Here is a 22,102-nt window from a genome sequence, read left to right on the forward strand (position 1 = left end):
AGATGAGCTTTTCTCTATAAAACAAACTCCACATGTCATACTTTTGTACAGATAAAAACCCACTAATTTGCAAAGCTTTGGTACCCTCTCTCTTTGTAACTTGTAACTTTTGTTTCTGAGAAACAATGAAGCAATAAAATATAAATAAAATAAGGCAAAAACACTACAAGCCTTCAAGGTTTAATTTCTTGTCTGTGTGTGTCTGTGCAAACATAAAGGTCACGTCACACTTCAGTTTGACGCCTGTGAGTGACGGGCATCTCTGAGGGCAGACAGACACACTGCTCCCCTAAATGTTAATGTTCCCACATGAATGACCCCACAAGCAGACTGCTCTCTCTCTCTGTCTGTGTCTCTGCATGTTTCTGATGTCATTACACTCTGGTGATTTTACTCTCCTGGAGCTCTATAACCAGATGGTTGTGTTTTTATTGCTTGTACACTGGATTGGTGAAGGACTGTTTTGTGTGCATGATGACGAGAGTGACGTAGAGTGTGTTCTGTTTGTTTCTTTTGGACTTTGTCACATTGATTTCTTTGCTCTCCGCTGCTCATCTGTTGTTTCCCTGTTTGCAGAAGAAACCCACTAGAGGGAGCTGCAAGACTCCACACTTCATTCACCACACTGTTTATTGTGTGGAGACATTATATGAGGGCCATGCATGCAGCTGAAGGTGCAAAATAGTCTTCCTCTTACAGACACTCACTTCAAAACCAAATGAAACAATAAAGACATTTGACTTCAATCACAATATCAAAGCATGACAATAATAAAACATCTCATCAGTCAGCTACTAAACAATGAAAAAAAGACTGATTGATTTTGACACTTTTGCAGTTTTGTGTATCTATATTATGTCACCTCATAAATAAAAATCCCAACAGTAATAACATTTAGGGGTTAAAGATTTATACTGTTATCAGGCCAAAATTACAGAACATTTACACTTAGTGAGCAAAAAAAACAAGAGGATTAGGTACAAGTTAGTTAGTTAGTTAAGAGATTATATAATTTATAAAGTCTTTACAATTTAGAACAGTCAGGTGTTTGCTGTAATCATTCCTCCTCTTCATACTGCTGATTGGAAGATCTCCTCCAAATGTGCTCACAATATAAGTGAATGTGATGTTTCATATTAATGTGACGTTTTGTAAAAACATGTATTGTTGCACTGAATGAATCATTTGCTAATTAAAGCAGTGATTAGACTAATTAACAGCCTCGTTAGCTTGAGAGGATGTTTGATGTATCATGATGATCAGACAGCTTCTTTACAGAAGATTAATGACAAATGCAGAAACATTTATTTCTCTCCATAATGAGGCGAGTAAGGAGGGAAAAATTCTGATGTTCGAGGCACAGACAGATGAAACAGTTTTGGGGAGAAATTCTGCAGAACTTTTAAATCCACAGTCCTCCTTTTGAGCAAAAATGCATTTAAAAGTTTACCTGAAGATAATATGAGTCTTCAGCCATCTGAGTCAGTCAAATAAAGCAGATATCTTCCACAGTTACAGTCTTTTTAATAAAAAAAAATCTCTCTTTGTGTCTCGACGGACAGTGTTTTCCTGTTCAGCTGCAGTGGAGGGATCATAACAAAGAAGGAATTCAACAACAAAAAGAAAGTAACTTTGAAAAATGTCGACTTGATTTGACTAATTTGGACGACTGAGGCTTCATTTTGGCTTCAAGTAAACTTTTACATACATTTCAACACACCTGACTGCTGTTTTAGGACAGACTTGAAAAAATGTGAATCTTTCCTTTAAGAGCTATGATCTCATTATTGTGACTGAGTCACTTCTGCATGAGGAGGATTTCTGGAAATGCTGTTAATAAGTCGACTGCAAACATTTGATCAGTGTGTTGACTGTTGGAAAGAACATCGATGAAGCTGATAACTCCTTTCAATTTCAAAATGACAGGATAATGTTATTTGTGTTGAGTTTTTAAGAGGTCTCCTACCTCTAATATGTCTCATATGTAAACCTCGTCATGTGCCACCGAACCACTAAGTGATCTCATCTCGTTTGCAGCGAGAGAGATTTTTCTTTAAAGAGGAGCAAAACATTTAACTAAGCCTGTGGAGAGCAGAGTCATGTGTGCGTGTAACATGTGTAATATGAAGTCATATTAATGTGGAGCAGGTTTTCCTTCATCTGGACTCGGAGGCCCCGTCTGGACCGCTGCCAGACCCCCACCCTCTGCTGTTCCCACATCAGACCACCTTACAAACTGGAGGCGGAGGGGAGGGTTGGAATGTATTTTGCCCTGTGTGATGTGATTGTTTGCAGAGAAATGGGTTGACCTTGCCCTCTAACGCCACACACACACACACACACAGACACACACACACGCACACACACTCGCTCACACACTCGCTCTGGCCGAGCTGAAGGTGTGTGAGACAGACCTGCTGAGTGCAGGAGGTCTGGGACCCCTTCACCACTTCCTCCAGACAGAGAACAGAGGATCCAGTCAGCTGAAGCCAGGATGGGACAATAATGAGCCGTCCAGCCGCCACCAGCACCACCTCATTTCAGGTATTATTGAAAGCTTCGCCTCTCACTTCTCTTCTTCCTCACAGGCCAGACAACTGAGGGCTCCGAGCATGTGAAGAGTTTCAGTCTAGAAAAAGCAGTTTGAAAATTAGCCTAGATTCAGTATCTTAAGATTTGGGTGATTAGATCCTGATCACTGACTGTAGTTTGCAGCTTGAAAGTGTGTGTTAGTCTAAAAGTTTGGGGTTAGAAAGACAGAAAAAAGGGAGATTTTTCAAATATATTCAAAGAAATTTGAATTTGGAGTCACGTTGTAGCTTTTAAGTTTTAATCATTGTTTTTTTATATATCATTTTATCCCTGGTGTTTGCTTTATTGACTTTTATTCTGTTTTTTAAACTTTATTGTTTTACTGTTGAAATTTTAAGTCTTACAAAATGTTATTTATTGTTGTCTATTTTGCTTTTATTTATTTTTGTTTATGTTTTTTCTAATCTTGCTGTTTGAAGCACTTTGAGCTGCATGTTTGTGTGAAGGATGTTATTTGAATAAAGTTGAGTTGAGAAATTAAATATGACGTAATGAAACAGTTAAATAACGTTTCTGGCATATTAAGAAATTAATTTACAACACAATTAAGGAAGTTTATTATATATTTTAATTTCAATATATTTTTTAAAATATAAACACAGATGTTTTTCCTCTGTACTGAACGGCTGACAGAATATCTGAATAATTACTTTTTTTAAAAAAAGAAAAAAAAAAAAGCTTCTGTTTTCAGTGTATTTTGTTGTTTTTGAGCACAAATGAGGAAATTATATCATTTGCGCAAATATGTCAATGATCAAGTGGGCAACAAACATAAAGTTCTAAATCAAAACAAATAACAGAGATTAGTCCATAAAATTGATCAGTTATTTTTCGGTTTTGATTCCTAGATTTAAACTTTTTTGCGTGTTTAAACAACGACAGAACAAAGAAGTCAAAAACTAATTAGACTGATTGTTTATTTTCGGTTGTTTAATGAAAACGTGCAATGAAGGTGATGGATACAACTTAAAAAATGTAAATATTGTATTTAATGAAACTGCATTGAAATATTTATCAGGAACATACAATAAAAATGTCTCTTTAACTTTATTTTATATAATAACGTCAATTAACGGACTGCAGCGTCATAAAGGCTAAATAAACCTAATTTTGACTGAAGAGTCACGAGAAGAGGCAACATGGTCACTGATATTTTAATAAATAATATTTTGTTTTTACATAAATCCTAATAAATATAATTATATTTTACTTATTTCTGAATGATATAAAATATCTACTGTGGCGAGTTTAAGTGTGTTTGCTCTGCTCGTTAGAGATGAATTATGTAGGCTAGTAAATTAATAATTAGCCTACTCTTAAAGAACATTTTAGAGTATTTGGTAAAAGTTACTTTTGAGCACTTTAAGGTAATTAAGCCTGCTGGTGGTGCTTTTTCTTCAGGCAGCTTTTTCTATAATTAGACTACGTGTTTTTATGCAAAGAAGTCTTTCTTCATATAAAAATTGGCTAATATTTAACAAAGTATTTCGACCTGCAGAGTCTGTTTGCTTTCGTTTAACTCGCTCTAACTCAAATCATTAAACTCTGAACTGACCCAAAACTCATCTGTAAACAAATATAATGAATAAACAACAAAGATATTTAAGGTAATTTTGGGAAAACTGACAGCAAAACATGAATATGTCCATGTGCTCTGATCGACTCATTTCATGGCTTTTTATAATAACTTAGGATGTTTAATATTGTACATATTTTCATATTTCATATTTAATACAGTGGTTACTTCGTTTTTTATCTATAATCATATTCAACATATCAATAATCTATGTGCTACAGTATTTTCAGCTATTTCAGACCATCTACACCCGCCATGTGTCTTTACAGAAGCCGTTATAATAGAAATATAGTCAACAGCTCGGACACTTTAGACTCACATTACACAGAGAAAGGCCACTAATGCGTAAATCTCTCCAAACACAGTCTGAACTCATTGTGGTCATCCTGAATAAAGAAGCCTAACGTTGAGAAGGCACGGCTCGGTAAAAGCGGGTAACGGAGGGATCCTGGATGTTGACCTCTCACTCACCCCTTCAACTCTCAACTCCGGATGCCTCCGGTTATCAGGATCTACAGTAATCCAGTCAAAGTGATGCGCGCTGGCGTGAACCCGCTGCTGCCACCTGCGCCTGAATCTATAATCTACTATCAGATCATGTATGAGTGTATCTCGTATGAGATTAGGCCTGTGGGTTTGTATCGTGCTTTTAGGAAAAAAGCACAAACCAAATCCGCCTCATGTTCTAGTTTGTTAGTGTCGCTACGTTACATTTGCGTAAAGGACACTTCTATGAATTGATAGTCTGCTATTAAAATTTCACTGCTTTATAGGACAGCAGTAGAAATAAATTCTGTCATCCGCCTGTTTGCCATCCTCGCTCAGTATGTGCGATTGGAGATGTTCCGCAAAATCCGCGCAAAACAATGTTTCTCTTTCTCCTTCTCATCCTAATTTGACCTACAGTCGTCTTCCTCACACATCAGTGGTCAAACAGTTTATTAAGTGTTAATTTAAAATATTGTTTGCTTAAAAAAACAACAGGTTTTGCTGTTAAATCAAAACAGTTGGATTATCCAGATGATTTTGAGGTGAAATGGTCAACCAGCAGTTGAACCAAGAACCAGGATTAATGCTGCAGAGACAAATAGACAGAGATTGAAATTATAATAATATTAATAATAGGCTAATGCTTTGTGTGTGTGTGTGTGTGTGTGTGTGTGTGTGTGTGTGTGTGTGTGTGTGTGTGTGTGTATGATTGGCCAGTGTCACGGCTATGATTTGAGCTGCAGATACCGATGCACCGTGCGGACCTATGGGAGCGCAGGGGAGGCAGCAAGGGGGAGGGCACTAGATCCGAGGCGGACTTGACTCCATTTGTAGGCTAATGAAGGAGCAGATGAGCGGGGGTTCAGATCAGGGTTGGCACCGAGTCCGTGAGGGCGATACGGAGCGGAGCGACGTAAACGAGGAAGAAATTATATCGCCGCTTTAAACGGATCTCAGGCCTCCGCTGCAGACGGGAGGCAGCGGAGCGGAGGAGCCGCGGTGCGAGCGCAGAGAGACGGACAGCGGAGCTCTGAACAACCCGCTGATATATCAGAGCTGCACAGGGAACACGGTGGATTTTTGAGGAGCCGATACCGAAACATTTGGACTGTTGGATTTTTGGAAACTAATAATAATAATAATAACAATAATAATAATAGCAATAATAATAATAACAATAGGAATTTAAAGCAACTTCACAAAAAATACGCGAGGAGCCTGCAGAGCGCGCAGGAGTAGGATGAGCATGTTTTCTGCAGGGAGAGCAGAGCAGAGCGTTTGAGGTAAAGGCCCTTAGAGAGACCATCCAAAACACACACACACACACTCTCTCTCTCTCTCTCTCTCTTTCTCTCTCTCTCTCTCTCTCTCACACACACACACTCACATGCCAGATACAGGCTGTGGGTAGCTTATTTGATGTCAGTAATAGTTTAGAGTTACTTCCGTTTTAAAACAGGGTGCTATTTTAACATACAATTCAGTTTCTAACACAGTTGCGGAATTTAAAGCTGCAGTTATCATGCATTAAAGCTGAAATATGAACATTAACTTGACCACTGAAGCTATAATAAAGTCTGAACTATATTACGTGAATATGCACGCATGACCAAGTGACAAATCCTAAAACAATGTGAGAGTTCAAATTCATTAACGTTTAATCTGCTTTCAAGTTCAAGCCTGTAATTAGGTTATTGGATCAGTTACAATGTAAGTCATTGTAAGTCACTGTAATGCAGTGTAACATGTTGTTATTGTTGTTATTTTTGCAGAAATTATTTGTTTTTTCCAACACAAATTTCATCTCAAAACACGACAGTTCTTCACCAGATATGAAGTTTTCAACAAGTTTGTGTTTTTTTTTTTTTTTTGTTTTTTTTTTGTTTTGGTCTTTCTTTAATAAATAAAACATCGATATTTGTTCCTGTTCATTGCATGAATTTAATATTAAATATTTTTTCTTTATCATAGATATGAGTTTAGTTGAAACTAAGCTTTATTTGCCTGTAAACAAACATGCTTCAATTCATTTCGTCAGGCCTTTTATATGACATGTTCAATGACAACCTCCCACTCTTTGTGTGTGTGTGTGTGCGTGTGTGTGTGTGTGTGTGTGTGTGTGTGTGTGTGTGTGTGTGTGTGTGTGTGTGTGTGTGTGTGTCAGTGGGACATGGCAAACGGAGGGGACCAGTTCGGCCTTGCAGAGCGTCCGGACTCGGACTGCATGGATTCCCCAAAAGAGACCAAACAGGAAAATCAAAGCTACGCTTTAAACTCTCCAGTTTCTCCGCAGACAGCGTCCAGTCAGCAGGTAGAAAGAGACTGTCTGTCAAATAATGTAATTATTACATTACCGATGACTGAGTTCAACAGTTTCTGCAGTTTTTATACTTCAGAAATTACATTACAAAGAATGTATTGATGCATCTCTGACTGTAGAGCTGCAGACGAAATATTCACCTCACTGTTTAATAAATATGGATAGTTTTATTTACCATATATAAACCACATAATCATTATTTTAAATATGCAAATCATGTTAAATGTATTTTTTTTTTAAAAAAACATTTAAGTGCGTTAGGCAACAGAGGGACTTCTTCATCCGCAGTGTTTATATTTTGCTGCAGGGGATGGAAGGAATCAAAGTTTTCCTTCATGACAGGGAACTTTGGACGAAGTTTGATGAAGTGGGAACTGAAATGATCATCACCAAAGCTGGAAGGTAGGAAGATCAAATAATCCACTGTTGACTAAATAAAATAGATTTTGCTGATAAGATAGACTTTCCAGGTATATTTTCACTCCTCATGTTTTTATTAAGCCATAACCGCACATCATTAAAACGTGAGGAGTTGCACGAGAATGATTTTTATTAATCGTAGGTCTGCTTGCATCAGTATTTCTGAGCCAAACAGGCGCAGTGTGTGTGTGTGTGTGTGTGTATGTGCAATCAGGCCTCAGGGGAGTGTTTTATCTCAGAGGAATGCACTATGCACTATGGTCTAAATTTTATTATCTTGCATGTATCTTATCATTTAAATCTTTCAGGGAATATTGATATTTCCCTCCCTGATTGTGTTCCCTGTAGGAGGATGTTCCCCAGTTACAAGGTGAAGGTCACAGGACTGAACCCAAAAACCAAATACATACTGCTCATGGACATAGTTCCGGGGGATGATCACCGCTATAAATTTGCAGACAACAAATGGTTCGTATATTTATAATTGTTATATATTTATAATCAAACTTAGTAGACTACTGCAAAAAAACGTCTGATTGCAACCAAATATACATCTATATAATAATGTGTTGGAGTCTGCACAGTAGGTCAGATTTAACATAATATATTGATTGTTAAATTCTAACTTTATCATCTTGGTTCAGGCAATGAATGGTGAATATAATGATATGCATACAAAGCTATAAATAGGCTTTTTTTTACTGCATTATTTTTCCACATCCTCACACATTTAGCTGCCATCTTGATCCCTCTTGCTCTGTTGATATGTAGGCCATAATTAATTTTATACATCCGCCTAAAAAACCTCTCTAAATATAAATCTGAGTAAACGAGTTGTAAGTTTATGCTGCGCTCCATTCCCGCCTCTGCACCGTGTAAAGGTCGGGTCCTTCTTGCAGACTGGGATGGCCTAGTTCCCCGTGTTTCCCCCCCTTGTGTCTGCCCGCCGGTTAAATCGGAGTATGAAGGGTTCACCGGGCGGACAGACGGCATAGACCGGATTAAAAAGTCTCCCATTCAACTGAGAGGGGAAAAAATCCGAGTAGACCACCGACTCTCCATCAATGCTGCTCTGCCTCTTCGGAGCATCACAGTGTCTGGAGCCCATTACAATGTTCAAGAGCTCAGTGGAGGAACTGACTGTGACACAAAGTCCCAGATCAGAGCGCAGTGGTGATAGCCTGAAGGCGTTTTTAAAGAGATAAAGTTTCTATGTTTTTGATTGCTCCTCTCATCTAGTGTATCATGTCATTTTATATTATTTTAACTTTTTTTTTTTCCAGGTCACGTCATTTGACCTTTGCTCATTTCAGACTCAAAACGCAGGCCAGCCTACATGCAACTTTACAACATTTCATCAATATTGATTAAAAGCCTTTTGGAGTTGAAAACTTATGACTATATCAGTTATTATAAGATTACAATCCACACTAGTTATTTTCGGCATTTAAAAAAAACTCACACCTGTAGCCTTTTAACACTTTGATTAAATATTAATGCACCACATCATGTAGTCCTTTTGTCTGCACTTAAGCTACTGGCGAAGACGGGGAAAAAAATGCCCCAAAAGCCCAAATATTAGATGTTTGAACGTAAACATTTTTTGGACATTCGTGGACTTTGTTGATATCTCACAACATCTCTCCTGCTCAAAACAACAGCAGCTTCATATCGGAGGGGTTAATTTGGTTAGACTGAGCCATGCAGTGTCCAGATGTGGCTGTCTGTGTAAACTTCAGTAGGCCTACAAACACGGTGCATTTTGTCTAATTAAAGCACCAGATAGGTCTTCTGCAGCCGGCGGCGGCAGCACAGGCCTCCTGCGCCGCCAGACAAACCACTGTGACCCACTGATTGTCAATGTCTCACCGTTTTCCGTTATAGGTCGATAACGGGGAAGGCAGAGCCCGCGATGCCCGGGAGGCTCTACGTCCATCCGGACTCTCCCGCCACCGGGGCGCATTGGAGCCGCCAGCTCGTCTCCTTTCAGAAGCTCAAACTCACCAACAACCACCTGGACCCCTTTGGACATGTGAGTCCTGCTTCTTAACAGCCTTTTTGATGATGTGGCGTGTTTATGTTTTCATAGAGAGAATAGGAAAATGTGTTCATGGTCTGTTTTGGCTTGAAAGTAATTATGAATCTTAGCGTTTGGAATTTATTAAATACATTATTTTTAGTTATAGAAAATAAAAATGCCGTTTAAAAGACAATACGTCCATGGAAGTGACACATATCACACACCTCCCCATGAAACTGGTCTGTTGGTCGTATCAAATAGCTGCACATTGTGTGTATTTTAAATAAACAGCCCTGAGTGATGTTTTTAATTTAAGAAGAGTGATTACACAAAGTAAAGTCACAGGTCCAGATAGGCAGACAGCCATTCAGTCCTGCGCTCAGCTGGCAGCACATGTAGCTCACTCTCCTGAATATAACTCAGCAGACATCACAACAGCAGCACAAATCATCATCATGTGGCCACACTTGAGACTCCACATCAGACCAAGGACTCATTCAAGACCACAATTACCCAAACAGCTGTACAGTAACAGCAGCGCGTATTGTTTCACAAAACAAACACAAAAACATAATCCTGAAATTAGAGGTAATGATTTCAGTGACTCTGAAGTGCATTAGCTAATGCATGTCACCGGCGGACACGTCTCTGCAATAAACCGAGCCCCCCCCCCCCCCCCCCCCCCTCCCGGATAAACAAACGTGCTCGCGCCCGCGTGCGCGCCTATAAAAGGGCGTGCGTGGAGTTGTCAGTGTCGTGGGAAATAGTTGCAGGCAGGCTGCTCTGAATGCACAAAGTTATGACAATTTTGTCCCCGAGCCAAATGTACAGCCTTTACAGTAGTGTTACAGCCCTTTTAATAAATAAAAAATAACTCTGAGTTATGTATATTATATTAAACTTTATACACATTTCAATGTGTAACTTTCAATTTGAATCATCAGTGATTACACTGAATTATATTTTGACATTTAGGCCTCATATGTCAGATCCTTTGGTGTCTATGTATATTATTTAGTTGTGGTTGAAAGAGTCACTGATGCCATTTATTAATACAATTAAATTAACAGTGCAGCTATAATATATTCTAATCCATGTCTAACTCTCTGTTTTCATGCTTTATTTCTGTATTTTTGTGTTATTGGTCTAATATGTATACACATCATCTATTCCATATCTGTCCATCCTGGGAGAGGTTTTTTCTTTTCCTGTTAAAGGGAGTTTTTTTCCTTATTTGAATCAAGAGTATAATGATGTTTATTGTCTCTACAGACTGAAAATCCCTGTGAGGCAAATTATTAATTTTGAAATATTGGACTATACAAATAAAAATTGACTTGACTTCATTAATCACTTTGTTTTCAGGTGGTAGATTTGGTTTTAAACATGAATTTATGCTAACATGTGCATAAAAATAACACCTTGGTGTAAACATGTGTCTGGAAAATAAGTCATCAATGAGTCATTTTTTCAGTAATTTTTCTAACTAAACTAAGAAATAAATCCTTCTTACAAGAACCTTTATTAAATATTCATGCATGACTCATGACACTAGTATTTTTAGAAACCTTGGCTACAGCCGTGGAGGCTATATAAACAAAAATCAATTATTAATTTGTTTTACTTCTTGACCTACATCAGTTTGATCCTCCTAACATGTACAGTACAAATCTCTGTCGTAAAAATTCCTGTCAGCCTAGAAATGCGCATGGAAGTCTGACTTTAGTTGGGTTTATACCCTCCACCTGGCCTCCAGCGCAGTCCAGGTCCCATCTGCTGGTGGAAACATGACAGGTCTGTCAGCCTCACCTTCTCAATCTCTCTCCCCCCCGCCGCACAGATAATACTCAACTCCATGCACAAATACCAGCCTCGTCTCCATATTGTCAAGGCGGACGAGAACAACGGCTTCGGCTCAAAAAACACAGCTTTCTGCACCCACGTCTTCTCTGAGACTGCCTTCATCGCCGTGACGTCCTACCAGAACCACAAGGTACAGCAGGCAGGACACACACCGAAACACTTAAAACTGTTAGTAGGGCGCCACCCACATCTCTTTCAAGGATGAGACAAATTACAGTAAAAATATTGGATTTAAAAAGAAATAAAAAGGTCTTTGAACATTTGAATAATTATGGAAATGAAATCTCAAAGTCTCATGTGTGAAAATCAGATCTGTTCTTCTGTCAGCTTTGTGACCATTTAGATAAATGTATGAAGGTTTGCTTTTGGTTATAGTCCACAGTCAGACTACACACACACACACACACATACACATAGAGAGAGAGAGAGAGAGAAACATACAGACACACACTCTTCTTCTTTGTTTGTATTACTGTCTGTATTTTATATCCAGAAAGTCAATTTGCATCTTCTTTGTTTATGTGTCCAGCATCTATATTTGTAAACATGTCCAAAAATAAATTATCCTGCCTGTGTGTGTGCGTATATGCGTGTGTGCGTATATGCGTGTGTGCGTGTGTGTGAGAGAGAGCATGTGTGAGCGTTGGTCTGTAATGACCTGTTTCTTTCCCTTGATCTTGGCTGTTCCAGTTTCCTTGGCGTACTAGAAAGACAGATTGCTGAAGCTTTTAAGCCGCCCTGCTGATTGAGTTTTCATGAAAAACCCACAAATTGATCACATTTCTCGTAACAAATCATTAATTATATAAGTGAGCGAGCAAAGTTTTGCAATTGTTTTATTTCTTCATTTTTCAGTACTATATACTTCTTTGGAAATTTACTCACTTGAGAACATAGAGGTTTGCTAAATTCTGCAAAACTGTAGAGATTTAACATGAAATGCTTTAATTGATCAAATAATAATAGGTGTAGATTAGATGGAGAGTATTCAGTCTGTCAAGAAGCTTTCATTTTTATGTATAATAGTAGATATATGCATCAAATATAATGTAGCTTATAAACAGTATAGTATTTGTTAATGATAATAGTAGATAAATGTAATGATTTTTACATCTAATTATACATATATTAATATATATATATGTGCATGTGTGTGTATAATAATAAATACATATATTTTACATTTTAATACTAAATTATTTTAATTTGTAGTAGTAATAGTAGTAACAAAAGTCAGGAGTATAAAGTGAGCATTGAATTAGTTTTTCAGAGTATTACAAATGATCGTAAATCTGAGCTTTTACACTCATATTATATTTAGTTATTGTGTAAAAAAGACGTAGACGTTATAGTTCCGTCATAATACAACAAATGCTGTTGGTGTCACACCTCTATGCTAATTGTAATATTCCTGTATTAGAATCACTGAACCAGGTGTTTGTTGGAGGCTATCAGTATTATCAGACACTTCAAAGTTTGTTTAGACCTGAACTCGTGTCAGATCTCTAGTCCACTTGCCTGCTGTTTGACGGACACCGTCTTTAACCAAATGAAATCCGTCAAAACGTGAAGGTTTCCCTCCATGACATCACCGAGAAAAGTTTGAAGACTTAACATCAAAGCTTCCAGCTTTTGGACCTCTAAAAGCTTTGGCCTGAAATCCTTAAACCTGGCGACTGTTTGGGTAAACAGTTTATTCTGTGTCAGCTGGCGAGAACACTGTCCGCTCCGTTAGAAATGTCAGCTGCTGAGGAATGTTGGCCGTCCACAGCTTCAACGAGGCGGCTTTTAACATCTGCAGGGCCTCTGACTAATAGTAAACTATTGACTTTCAGTCAATGAAAAGAACAGCTAAAAAACTGAATATGCCTTTGTGCCTGTAGTTGCATGAAACAGCGTTTTGTTGCGGCCTGCGAATGTGCTTTGGTGTAATACTTGTGTTTGACTTAAAGCTTTTCTATGTTTCATCCTCAGATTACTCAGTTGAAGATTGAGAATAATCCTTTTGCAAAAGGCTTCAGAGGCAGCGACGACAATGAGCTGCACCGCATGGCCAAGCTACAAGGGTGAGTCTCTGTGTGTCTGTGTGTGTGTGTGTGTGTGTGTGTGTGTGTGTGTGTGTGTGTGTGTGTGTGTGTGTGACCATTCATAAGAAACAAATTGTACTCTTCTTTCTTGTCTCTCTCCCCCTGTGGGCAGGGCTGTTATGATGGGGTACATATGGTCTAAGATGTGAGTGTGTGCGTGTGTGTTTAAGCTGAGCCAAGTGGTATAAAGACATGTGAGCCATTGTCACCTGAAGGTTACTTCGCCCTGAACATGCAGCACAAACACAACCCAACCGAGCATCAGTTCCTGTGCTGCATTGATAGATGCATGATATCACATTGCTGCTGGTCTATCAGACTGTCACTGCTGATCAGCTGAAGGCCCTACATGGTGTCTATTTGTGTGCTGAACTAATCTCCATTCAAGTGCTGTTGTGTCAGGCAGTTTAGAGATTTTAGCAAGCCAATGGGAGAGGCTGTTACTGAGGGGAGGTAGAAATGTGGGCAGGGCAGAGAGAAGGGAGAACGGGTGAAATGCAGCACCCCTGTGTTATTGTGCTGCTGTGGTTGGTGGAGAGGAGAAGAGAGGAGAGGAGAAGAGCCTATCTGAAGTGACACATGGATGGATGTTTATTTTTAGAGCGGGCAAATTATCTCACTGCAGCACCAACTGTGTGTGTGCGTGCATGTGTCTGCTTGTGTGTGTCACGATCTCAGCAAGAGTCAGGGAGATGTGGCCCGCTGTCCCCTACATACCACAGAGTTCACCGAGAGGGCAGTGTGTACAGAGAGAGATCAGAGCTGAAAGGATGGAGAGCGGCTAAGTAGACTTGAAAGAAAAAGGGGGGGAAAAAAAACAGGAGCATAAACAATACAACCAGGCAGAATTGAATCTAACAGAAAAATAGCTGTAGGCAGATATGAGCAGCACACCTGAGGCCGTAATATCACATGGCCTTTCTGTTTCTGTTCCAGTAAGGACTACCCTGTGGTACCTCGCAGCACCGTCCGTCAAAGAACCTGCTCCGCTGGGAGTCCCTTCAGTGGGGAGGTTCAGGGTCTGCGGTGCTCCCCCGAAGCTGCCGCGTCCCCCTACAGCTGTGAGAACGGCTTGAACAGCAGCAGCAGTCCTCAGGAGCTGCTGAGTGCTCCTCCAGCCCACTACACCCTGCCTCATCCTCACCTGCAGCACTGCCAGCCGCCGCAGGTCTACCACTGCACCAAGAGGAAAGGTAGGAGGAAGCTGTGTGAAAGAGAAATACAGTCTCAGCTATCACGCTATGAAATAAAAATGGCCCTGACACAGGAGTGCAGATATAGCCAATTTATTTATTTTAATATCGATTAAATAATTGTAATACTGATATTGGAAATTAATGTGCGCACTTTATAAATCATTCTGTTGTGACTTATCACACCCATAACTCTACATTTATGTTGTTAACTGCAAAGAAAATATCATGTTACTGCACTCAAACCACTCATCCATGACTTTTCCAACTTGTGGTTGTGTGATGTTGCTATAATATTTATATTTTATGAACCAAAACAACAGCAACGACAAAGCATGAACAGTTTGGGAAAATTACATGACTTTAGTTATTTGCATTAAAATGTTACCTCAAGGATAATGATGGGCATGTAATTACGGTTTGTAACAAAAAAAAATCATTTTGACGTAATTCACGCTTTAAGTCTCTCAAATTTGTTGTTTACAGCAAAATAAACAAATGGAAACAAATGGCTGGTTGGGAAGTAGAAAATCAACCTTACTGATTTGCATTAATTTGTGCTGTGACAAAGTTTTTTCAAACTGTGTGAAATTAGCTTCTGATTTTTCAAAGGCTGCATTTAAATGAATCATGAATCATTCATTTTTCTGTGGTCATTTACACAACCTTCATGAGTTTATTCAGACGCATTAATCAACAGAGAAAAAAAAACACTACAGTGCAGCTACTTCTGCAGCCTGCTGGTGAGGGAGAGCTCAACAAAGTTCAGTCGGTTTGTCGAAGCTCAGAAAATAAATCATTGAAATGAGGCTGGAATAGAAATACTCATTGAGTTAGCGAGCTGGAGCCCAAGTTCAGTGACCACACAACCTCGACTCCCTATCGGCTTTTTGTTTGTTGTAGAATGGTCAGATATTATTTATTATTACTGCTCTCTATCCCTGTTTTAGAATAAATTTAACACATTCAGAGCAGCTCTCTTGCACATTTTTTTTATTGGGTGCTCTCTTTTTCTACAATATAGCTGCACACATTTTCACCTGCTTTTTACTGAAAAAATAAGTGTGAATTAGTAAATCTAATGCAATAAGCAATCAAACACACTTTCAGTACATGGTGTGCTGCCTTTTTCTACTTTGATAACTTTTTTTTTATTCTTATAGGTTGAGTCTTGAGCACACTCTGTCTTTAATACCTTGATTTTGGGAATATTTTTTTGTCTACAAATCCCCTTTTTTATTTAACAGAAGCAGCCAAAATTCTCAAATGTTAAATGTTGCCTAAATACAAGCAGCTATAACTTTTCAGGAACTGCCTAAAACTGGCTAAATTATGATTTAAAGTACTATCTAATCAAAGAATAAGTAAACAAGACTTTGGAACTGGCCAGACAATCAATGCCAACTTTAGGTACTTGATAGTTTGATATGTTGCGCAGTGGAAACTTTGTACCAAACAGTATAAAGATTGGATACGCAGCTCTAGTGGATAATCGGATTAAACATGCTTAACAATCAGTATAGTCCATTAAGCTCTTCTGGCAAACATTATGAATAAACTGCACTTTAGATCTTCATGTTTTTACCGTAGTTAATGTAATAGATTGTCTAAAAGCAGCAAAACAAATGCAACCTACTTTCATGTGTACATTTTGTTCTCAGCTCAGCTATGTGAACTTGTCTAAATAGGAAGCAGAAACTTTCCCAGTTCTCACTTGTCATAACGTTGAATGGAAATCACCACAATATTTTCTCTCTGTGTCTCTGTAGTGGAGGAAAACTGTTCTCCAGGAAACCGCCAGCACCCTTACAAGAAACCCTTCACTTGTGGCTCACCAAGTGAGGGCGAGTCTTACTATCACCCCTCCTCCTACCCTCCTCCTCCACCACCCAGTCTATCCAACAACCCAGCCCTGGGTCTCACTGACTCCCCCTACAGCTCAGACATGGGACAGCGTCAGGCGTGCATGTTTGCTGGCTCAGAGCCCAGACTGGATGAACTAAACTGTGCATCCTGGTCATACACCTGCCCGCTCCCCTCTGCCATGACCCCCATGGAACCCTACCCACCCTATACCCCTCATCCTCCCTACAGCTCCAGCCCTCAGGGCTCCCGGCTCAGTGCTATAGTCCACCAGAGCTCTCCACCGCTGGGAGAGCCCATCGCTCACGACCCCTACCAGAGCCAGAGCTCCAGACCTCCAGCTCAGAGCTCCCAAAACATTCACAGCAGGCAGCTCAGCCCACCTCTCAGAGAGTATCCTCGCTACACCCCCAACCTGTCTCCTCCTCTCTACCACACACTAGAGACGCACACACACATCAGATGCGGGGTCCCCGAGTGGAGCGCAGCCTCCTAACTGAACCAGAGGGCATACCTGAAAGACTGATCAGTGGACAGAGATTCCTCGTCTCAAATTCAACGACCCTTCTTTCAGCTTTTCTGAAAGATGCTGCACTGCATACGGACTGAATATGATATTACCTTTGTAACATAATTGTGAAAAGTGTGATTTTGTGCTGTGTAAAGAGGCCTCATCTGTTTGTCATGTTTCTCCCCTGTGCTGGATGGAGCAGTGGGTTGTTAAAGAGTGGACTCGGACAAACAAACTTCATGAAGCTCCAGATGTAAAAAAAAAAAAAAAGAGAAAAAAGGAAGAAGTGATCCTTTCCGAGCAGCACAATGACCATCAACGTACTTAATTGTCTTTCCGTAACACAAAGACTGGTGTCATCCAAATGTTTGCACTGTGAGCCCCGTTAAGGCCAAACCGTGAACACAACCAGGCTGTTTTTTCTCTCAATGACTCCCACTCTCTACATTGTGAAGGATGTAAATTGTGACCCACTGTCAGACAGGCAACAACACTTACTGACCAAAATAATCTCAGCTCTCAGCGGAGCCTGAGGGAGACCTTTTTTATTCTCTTTAGTGGAGCAAAGCAGAGCTCCATGCTCAGTCTCAGTGAAGGAGAAAAGGCATGAGCTGTCTGTGTGTGTGTGTGTGAGTGTGTGTGTGAGTGTGTGTGTGTGTGTTGGTATGTAAAGCCTGTGTCAGCTCAGCTCAAGAAAGCTATGAGTTAATTTCCAATGAGACAGGCAGAAGTAGCTGCAGGCGCTGCACCATAGAGATAAACAGTTTGTTTAGACCACACTACAGGCTGAAAGACCTGTAAACACTGTTTCCACTGCATTCTGGGTAAATGCACAACATCAGCGTCACACAGCTGTCACCGCTGTCCTCTTAGTCACCCCCAGCCGACCAATCAGCTCACTCCATTGACTGAGAGCCGACAAATGAGCATGTGCCTCTCTGTTATCCCCAGCTGACCAGTCAGAGCTGGAGTTCAACGTGGTTTATGTGTGCATGCGTTGGCCCATTTTTTGTTTGTTTCTGAATTATTCATGAGTCCATCATTGCTCCCTGACATGTGAGGATTGCTCAGCAAAGAAATACAGTGCTGTAAATGTGATAATGTTGCAGTTTTTTACGATTGCTTAAGCGCATTTTTTTAAAAAGTGGGCTCATTTTGTCAAAACACTACACACAACATGGTTGACCAATGTTGCTCGAATGTCATCTGATAAATTTGGTCCTCCTCTTCTTCGTCCTCCTCTAGGTTTACCTCTTCCTCTCCCTACCCCTCCCTCTTCCTCCGCGGGCTCCCCATTTACATCCTCACTCTCCCTCTTCCTCGTCCTCGTACTGCAACATTGCCTTCCATTTTTTGTTGAAGACAGGCACTCTCACCTGTTGCTTTTTTTGTAGTGCTTTCATCTGATTGGTGAGTTTACCACTAAGCACGTGTCTGTATACCCGACCGCCATGCTTGATCGATTGGTTCATAGGTGTGGTATTTTGAAAGGCAAGAAGTGACATCATGTTAGATTTCTGTGTCTAACGTAGAGAAGTGTGTTTAGTGTTTTGCAAAAAGTGTGAGGCTGAAAATGTTGTGCAGATCTGGGCTGAGGTTTTGCTCCTTGTGTGTCAAGTTTCACTAACTGTGTGTTATTTTTCATTTTAGCGTGAAAGCAATCGTAAAAAACTGTGTTAGTGTCTTTATTTTGAATTTACATTGGTCCTCGTCATATCCACACATCATTACTCCATTAATTGCTTTGACTAGATTGGATTGAGTACATTTCCCTTCAGATTTTGGTAGCATTATTTTCCTCCTTTCATTAACTGTAAAGAGACAATTGTGACTTTTTGTGCAAAATAGAGGCAAACTGAGATTTTGGTTTATTTTTTTGTAATGAAGCAGTTTTGTTATATTTTTGCCCAGGTGTTTTAAATGCAGTAACATGTGAGAAGTTGCTCTAACAGTCTGTCAGAATGCAGAGAGCAGATCCTCATCATTCCTTAATATGTATTTGATTTGTGTGTGTGTGTGTGTGTGTGTGTGTGTGTGTGTGTGTGCGCATGTGTGTGTGTGTGACAGTGAGACGTAAAGAGCTCTCTCTTTTGGGAAAATGTTTGTGTTTTATAGCATTGTTCCTGCTAATAGTATTTATTACTCTAGATTTGTAAAGATTAGTTTGTTGTAAACTTGTGAGACAAGACGGTATTGTTCAGAGATATTTGTTTCTCTTTGAAGGTTTGATTCATCCTCCATTTCCAAGTGGTGATAAATAGTTGTGGTAAACAAAACTAAATTTTCTGTTCTATGGAAATAAAGACAGATTTATATACAGAAATGGAATAAATTTTAGAGAATTTTTGCGTAAGTCAGTTGGTTGTTGTGTTCTTTGTGATTAGACAACGAACACGGCACATACAAACTATTAACATTCCCAGAGGGTTATTTAAAGTACGCTCAGCACCTCGGGAGTGGAAACTCTTTTAAGTGCAGTGCAGTTTATCAGTTTCAATGCATGTATCAATATGAAGGACCTGATGACCGTGGAAGTCTGCGACCTTTCCCAAACAGAAAGCGTCCAGCATTCCCATACAACACTGTAGAGTATTGTTTAAAGTGTAACCGTGTGTATTAGGCTGCTACCTCTGTGTCTGTAACCCACCCAAGTCATCCACTCAGCAACAAACCCCCTCCAGAGTGGTGTGGGTGCTGGGGTGCTGCGCATACCTCGTCCGCCTCTTCTTATCTCTGACAGCTTGTTTGGCATCTCCAGTCTCCACCAGCTGGACCCCCTCACTGACAACCTGCTGCCCAGAGAAGGGAGGGGTCTGCTGGGATATGGGACAAAGAAAGGTGGGGGTGTGTTAGTGGTGGTCGCCCCCCCCTTTTCCTCCAAACCAAACCGCCATTCCCCTGGACACACATACACACGCCAGACCTCCTCCCTCCCAATATGGTTCTGTGTCTCTCACAGCAAAGTTACACCTGCTCAGAGTTTACAACACACCCACACTGATAGAAAAGCGAACGTAATGTAATTTATTTGCAAAGGTTGTTAAATCATTTAACTTCTAATCCAGTGTATTTACATTTAATTACACTGTTAGAAGTCTGCCCCTCTCTCTCCCCTTCTCTTTTTTCTCTTTCTTCCTTTCTCTCCCTCTCTCTCACACACCGTGAGGTCGGAGGTTAAGCAGGCAACTCTTCAGAGGGTCTGTTCCTCCTTAACCCTTTGTCTCCAGACAAACTCTAGCCAGGACGAGGAGGGGAGGGGGGGTTAGAGCGAGGTCTCAAGAGGCCTCCAGCTCTGAAAGATGAATTGCATCACTTCATACTTGCTTGTACAGTAACAGAGTTCGGTGATGACCTCTGTATGGCTGAGAGTTAGTTGGGAAAATAAAGCTTTGGGTAAAGTAATATTAAACACAGTGAGTGTGTATGTGTGTGTGTAAAGGACCCTAATCCATCAGTGGAGGACTTTCTCAGACACACTGGTTGGACAGTAGATTGATGAACCTTCGTGATCAAAGAGCTTAAGTGGTGCTTATCGTTATCTCCCTGACACACACACACACACACACACACATACACACCACTCACCCTCCTCCTGCCTTCTGCATATTCTCCTTTTCTCATCCTTTCCAAATTGCGTGATGGTTTATAACAGGCACAGAGAACAGACACCTAGGCTACTGTTTTTTTTTGTTATGTGCACAGTTGAGACTTCACATTTACACAAGAGAGAAAGAAAGACTGACATTTTTAAATGTCACTCATTTACCCTGCAGACCTGAATTTTCATGTTGTGAGGGTTGCTGAGGTTGTTCTCTCGGACAAAAGGCTATACTGTATGTTAAATCTACTGCCCGGCTACGCAGAACAATTTCTTTTGCACAATAAGCTTTTTTAAAAGACCTTTTTGATGCTCATTTAATTACAGTCTGAACTATTGGTTTGAATACATAAATGTGTATTTGGAGTCTCTTGCAGGACACTGAGAGGCACTTGTGTGATGTCCAGCATTAGTGATGTCATTTTGTGTGGAATAAGTGGTCTGAGATGGAGTGTAATTGGTAAAAGCTGATTATGGTTCGTCTCTATCGGGCTGATGGTGCTCCATCTCTGTGGCAGTAAAGGGGGACAGCTTAGTCCTTCCTGACTGGCATAGCGCTACTAAAACAGCCGATACGCTGGAGAATAGAGAGAGAGCTTCTGCACACTCGGACACATGCAGTTTTCATGTTTCAGAATCTGAGTCTGCAGGGGCTTTTTTTCTTCAATGGCTTTCCTGAAACTTTACAAAACATATTAGCAAAGCTTGTCCAGGTGAGTGTTTGCTGTTTTGAGAGCCTGATAAGACCAAGTGGATTTGGAAAGTGTAGAGGGACTCGTTCCAAAATGGGTTGATGAATGGATAAAACCAACATTTGTTAATATATTTGTGAGCCATAAGTATCTGTAATTAGAAGCACTGTATGGCACTAAGAGGACAGCACAATGGCAGTACAATAATGTTAGACAATGAATGCTTGGCCATCACATATGGTGCAACAAAGTAGGATGGCAGGGAAGGTTTATTTGAATGGTACTATCCATCCTTGCTGTTATTTAAAAGCCACAAGAATGGGCTAATGCTGTTAAGCACGGTATAGTAACAAGACTCAGACCAAAGCTAATTTCCCCCTAAATGAGAGTTTATGGCTGAAACAGCCCTGAAATCACTGAAGTAGATCTTAATATGAGCATAAGGGCTGTCAAGGATAAGAGGCCAAGTAAGAGTATGTGTGTGTCTGTGTGTGTGTGTGGGTGGGTGTGTGGGTGTGTAGGGTGGGGTGTGTGCTTGGGTTGTCCTGCATGTTACGTCTGAAAGACAAAGGGAGAGGTTAAGGGTCAAACTAACAGCAGACAGGCCAGTCCAGGGTCAGAGGGCTCAGACTAACCTGATCAGTGCTGGCTGTTTATCTGAGGGCCCCCCGAACCCTCAGCCTGATGGAGCTGCCTTATCTTTCCCTCTCATGCTGGACTCTCACTTTTAGACCAGATCAAGAGCTCAGTGCCACTTTTAAAGACAGCTGATCTCACTGCGAGAAACGAACATGCAAACATCGCAAAAAAATTAGTTGTAGGGTATCCTGTTGGCCTAATAGTCTGGCAATGATGTCCCATGTTTGGGTCCAACTGAA

At 40.3% G+C, this 22,102-nt stretch overlaps 1 protein-coding gene and 1 long non-coding RNA gene across 3 annotated transcripts; one reads left to right on the forward strand and one right to left on the reverse strand.

Annotated features, from left to right (window-relative positions):
• Window positions 1-1,700: 1,700 nt before the first annotated feature.
• On the forward strand, window positions 1,701-19,257 carry tbx5b (T-box transcription factor 5b). 2 transcript variants are annotated; one of them, XM_044370774.1, is made up of 9 exons: window positions 1,701-2,544; window positions 6,822-6,968; window positions 7,285-7,379; window positions 7,746-7,865; window positions 9,282-9,429; window positions 11,258-11,410; window positions 13,255-13,346; window positions 14,304-14,560; window positions 16,330-19,257. In XM_044370774.1, the coding sequence occupies exons 1-9, from the start codon at window positions 2,506-2,508 to the stop codon at window positions 16,917-16,919; spliced, it is 1,641 nt and encodes a 546-aa protein (XP_044226709.1). In that variant the 5' UTR covers window positions 1,701-2,505; the 3' UTR covers window positions 16,920-19,257. The 2 variants fall into 2 exon arrangements, with proteins under 2 accessions (XP_044226709.1, XP_044226718.1); XM_044370783.1 differs by lacking the exon at window positions 1,701-2,544 and adding an exon at window positions 5,429-5,940.
• LOC122995515 lies at window positions 14,440-21,853 on the reverse strand. The gene is made up of 2 exons (XR_006406803.1): window positions 19,647-21,853; window positions 14,440-14,571 (listed from the first exon to the last, which is right to left on the reverse strand). It is a non-coding gene; the product is annotated as an uncharacterized LOC122995515 (long non-coding RNA).
• Between the last annotated feature and the right edge of the window lie 249 nt (window positions 21,854-22,102).

Source organism: Thunnus albacares, chromosome 2 (genome assembly GCF_914725855.1).
Source record: "Thunnus albacares chromosome 2, fThuAlb1.1, whole genome shotgun sequence".
In the NCBI taxonomy this organism is placed as follows: Eukaryota; Metazoa; Chordata; class Actinopteri; order Scombriformes; family Scombridae; genus Thunnus; species Thunnus albacares.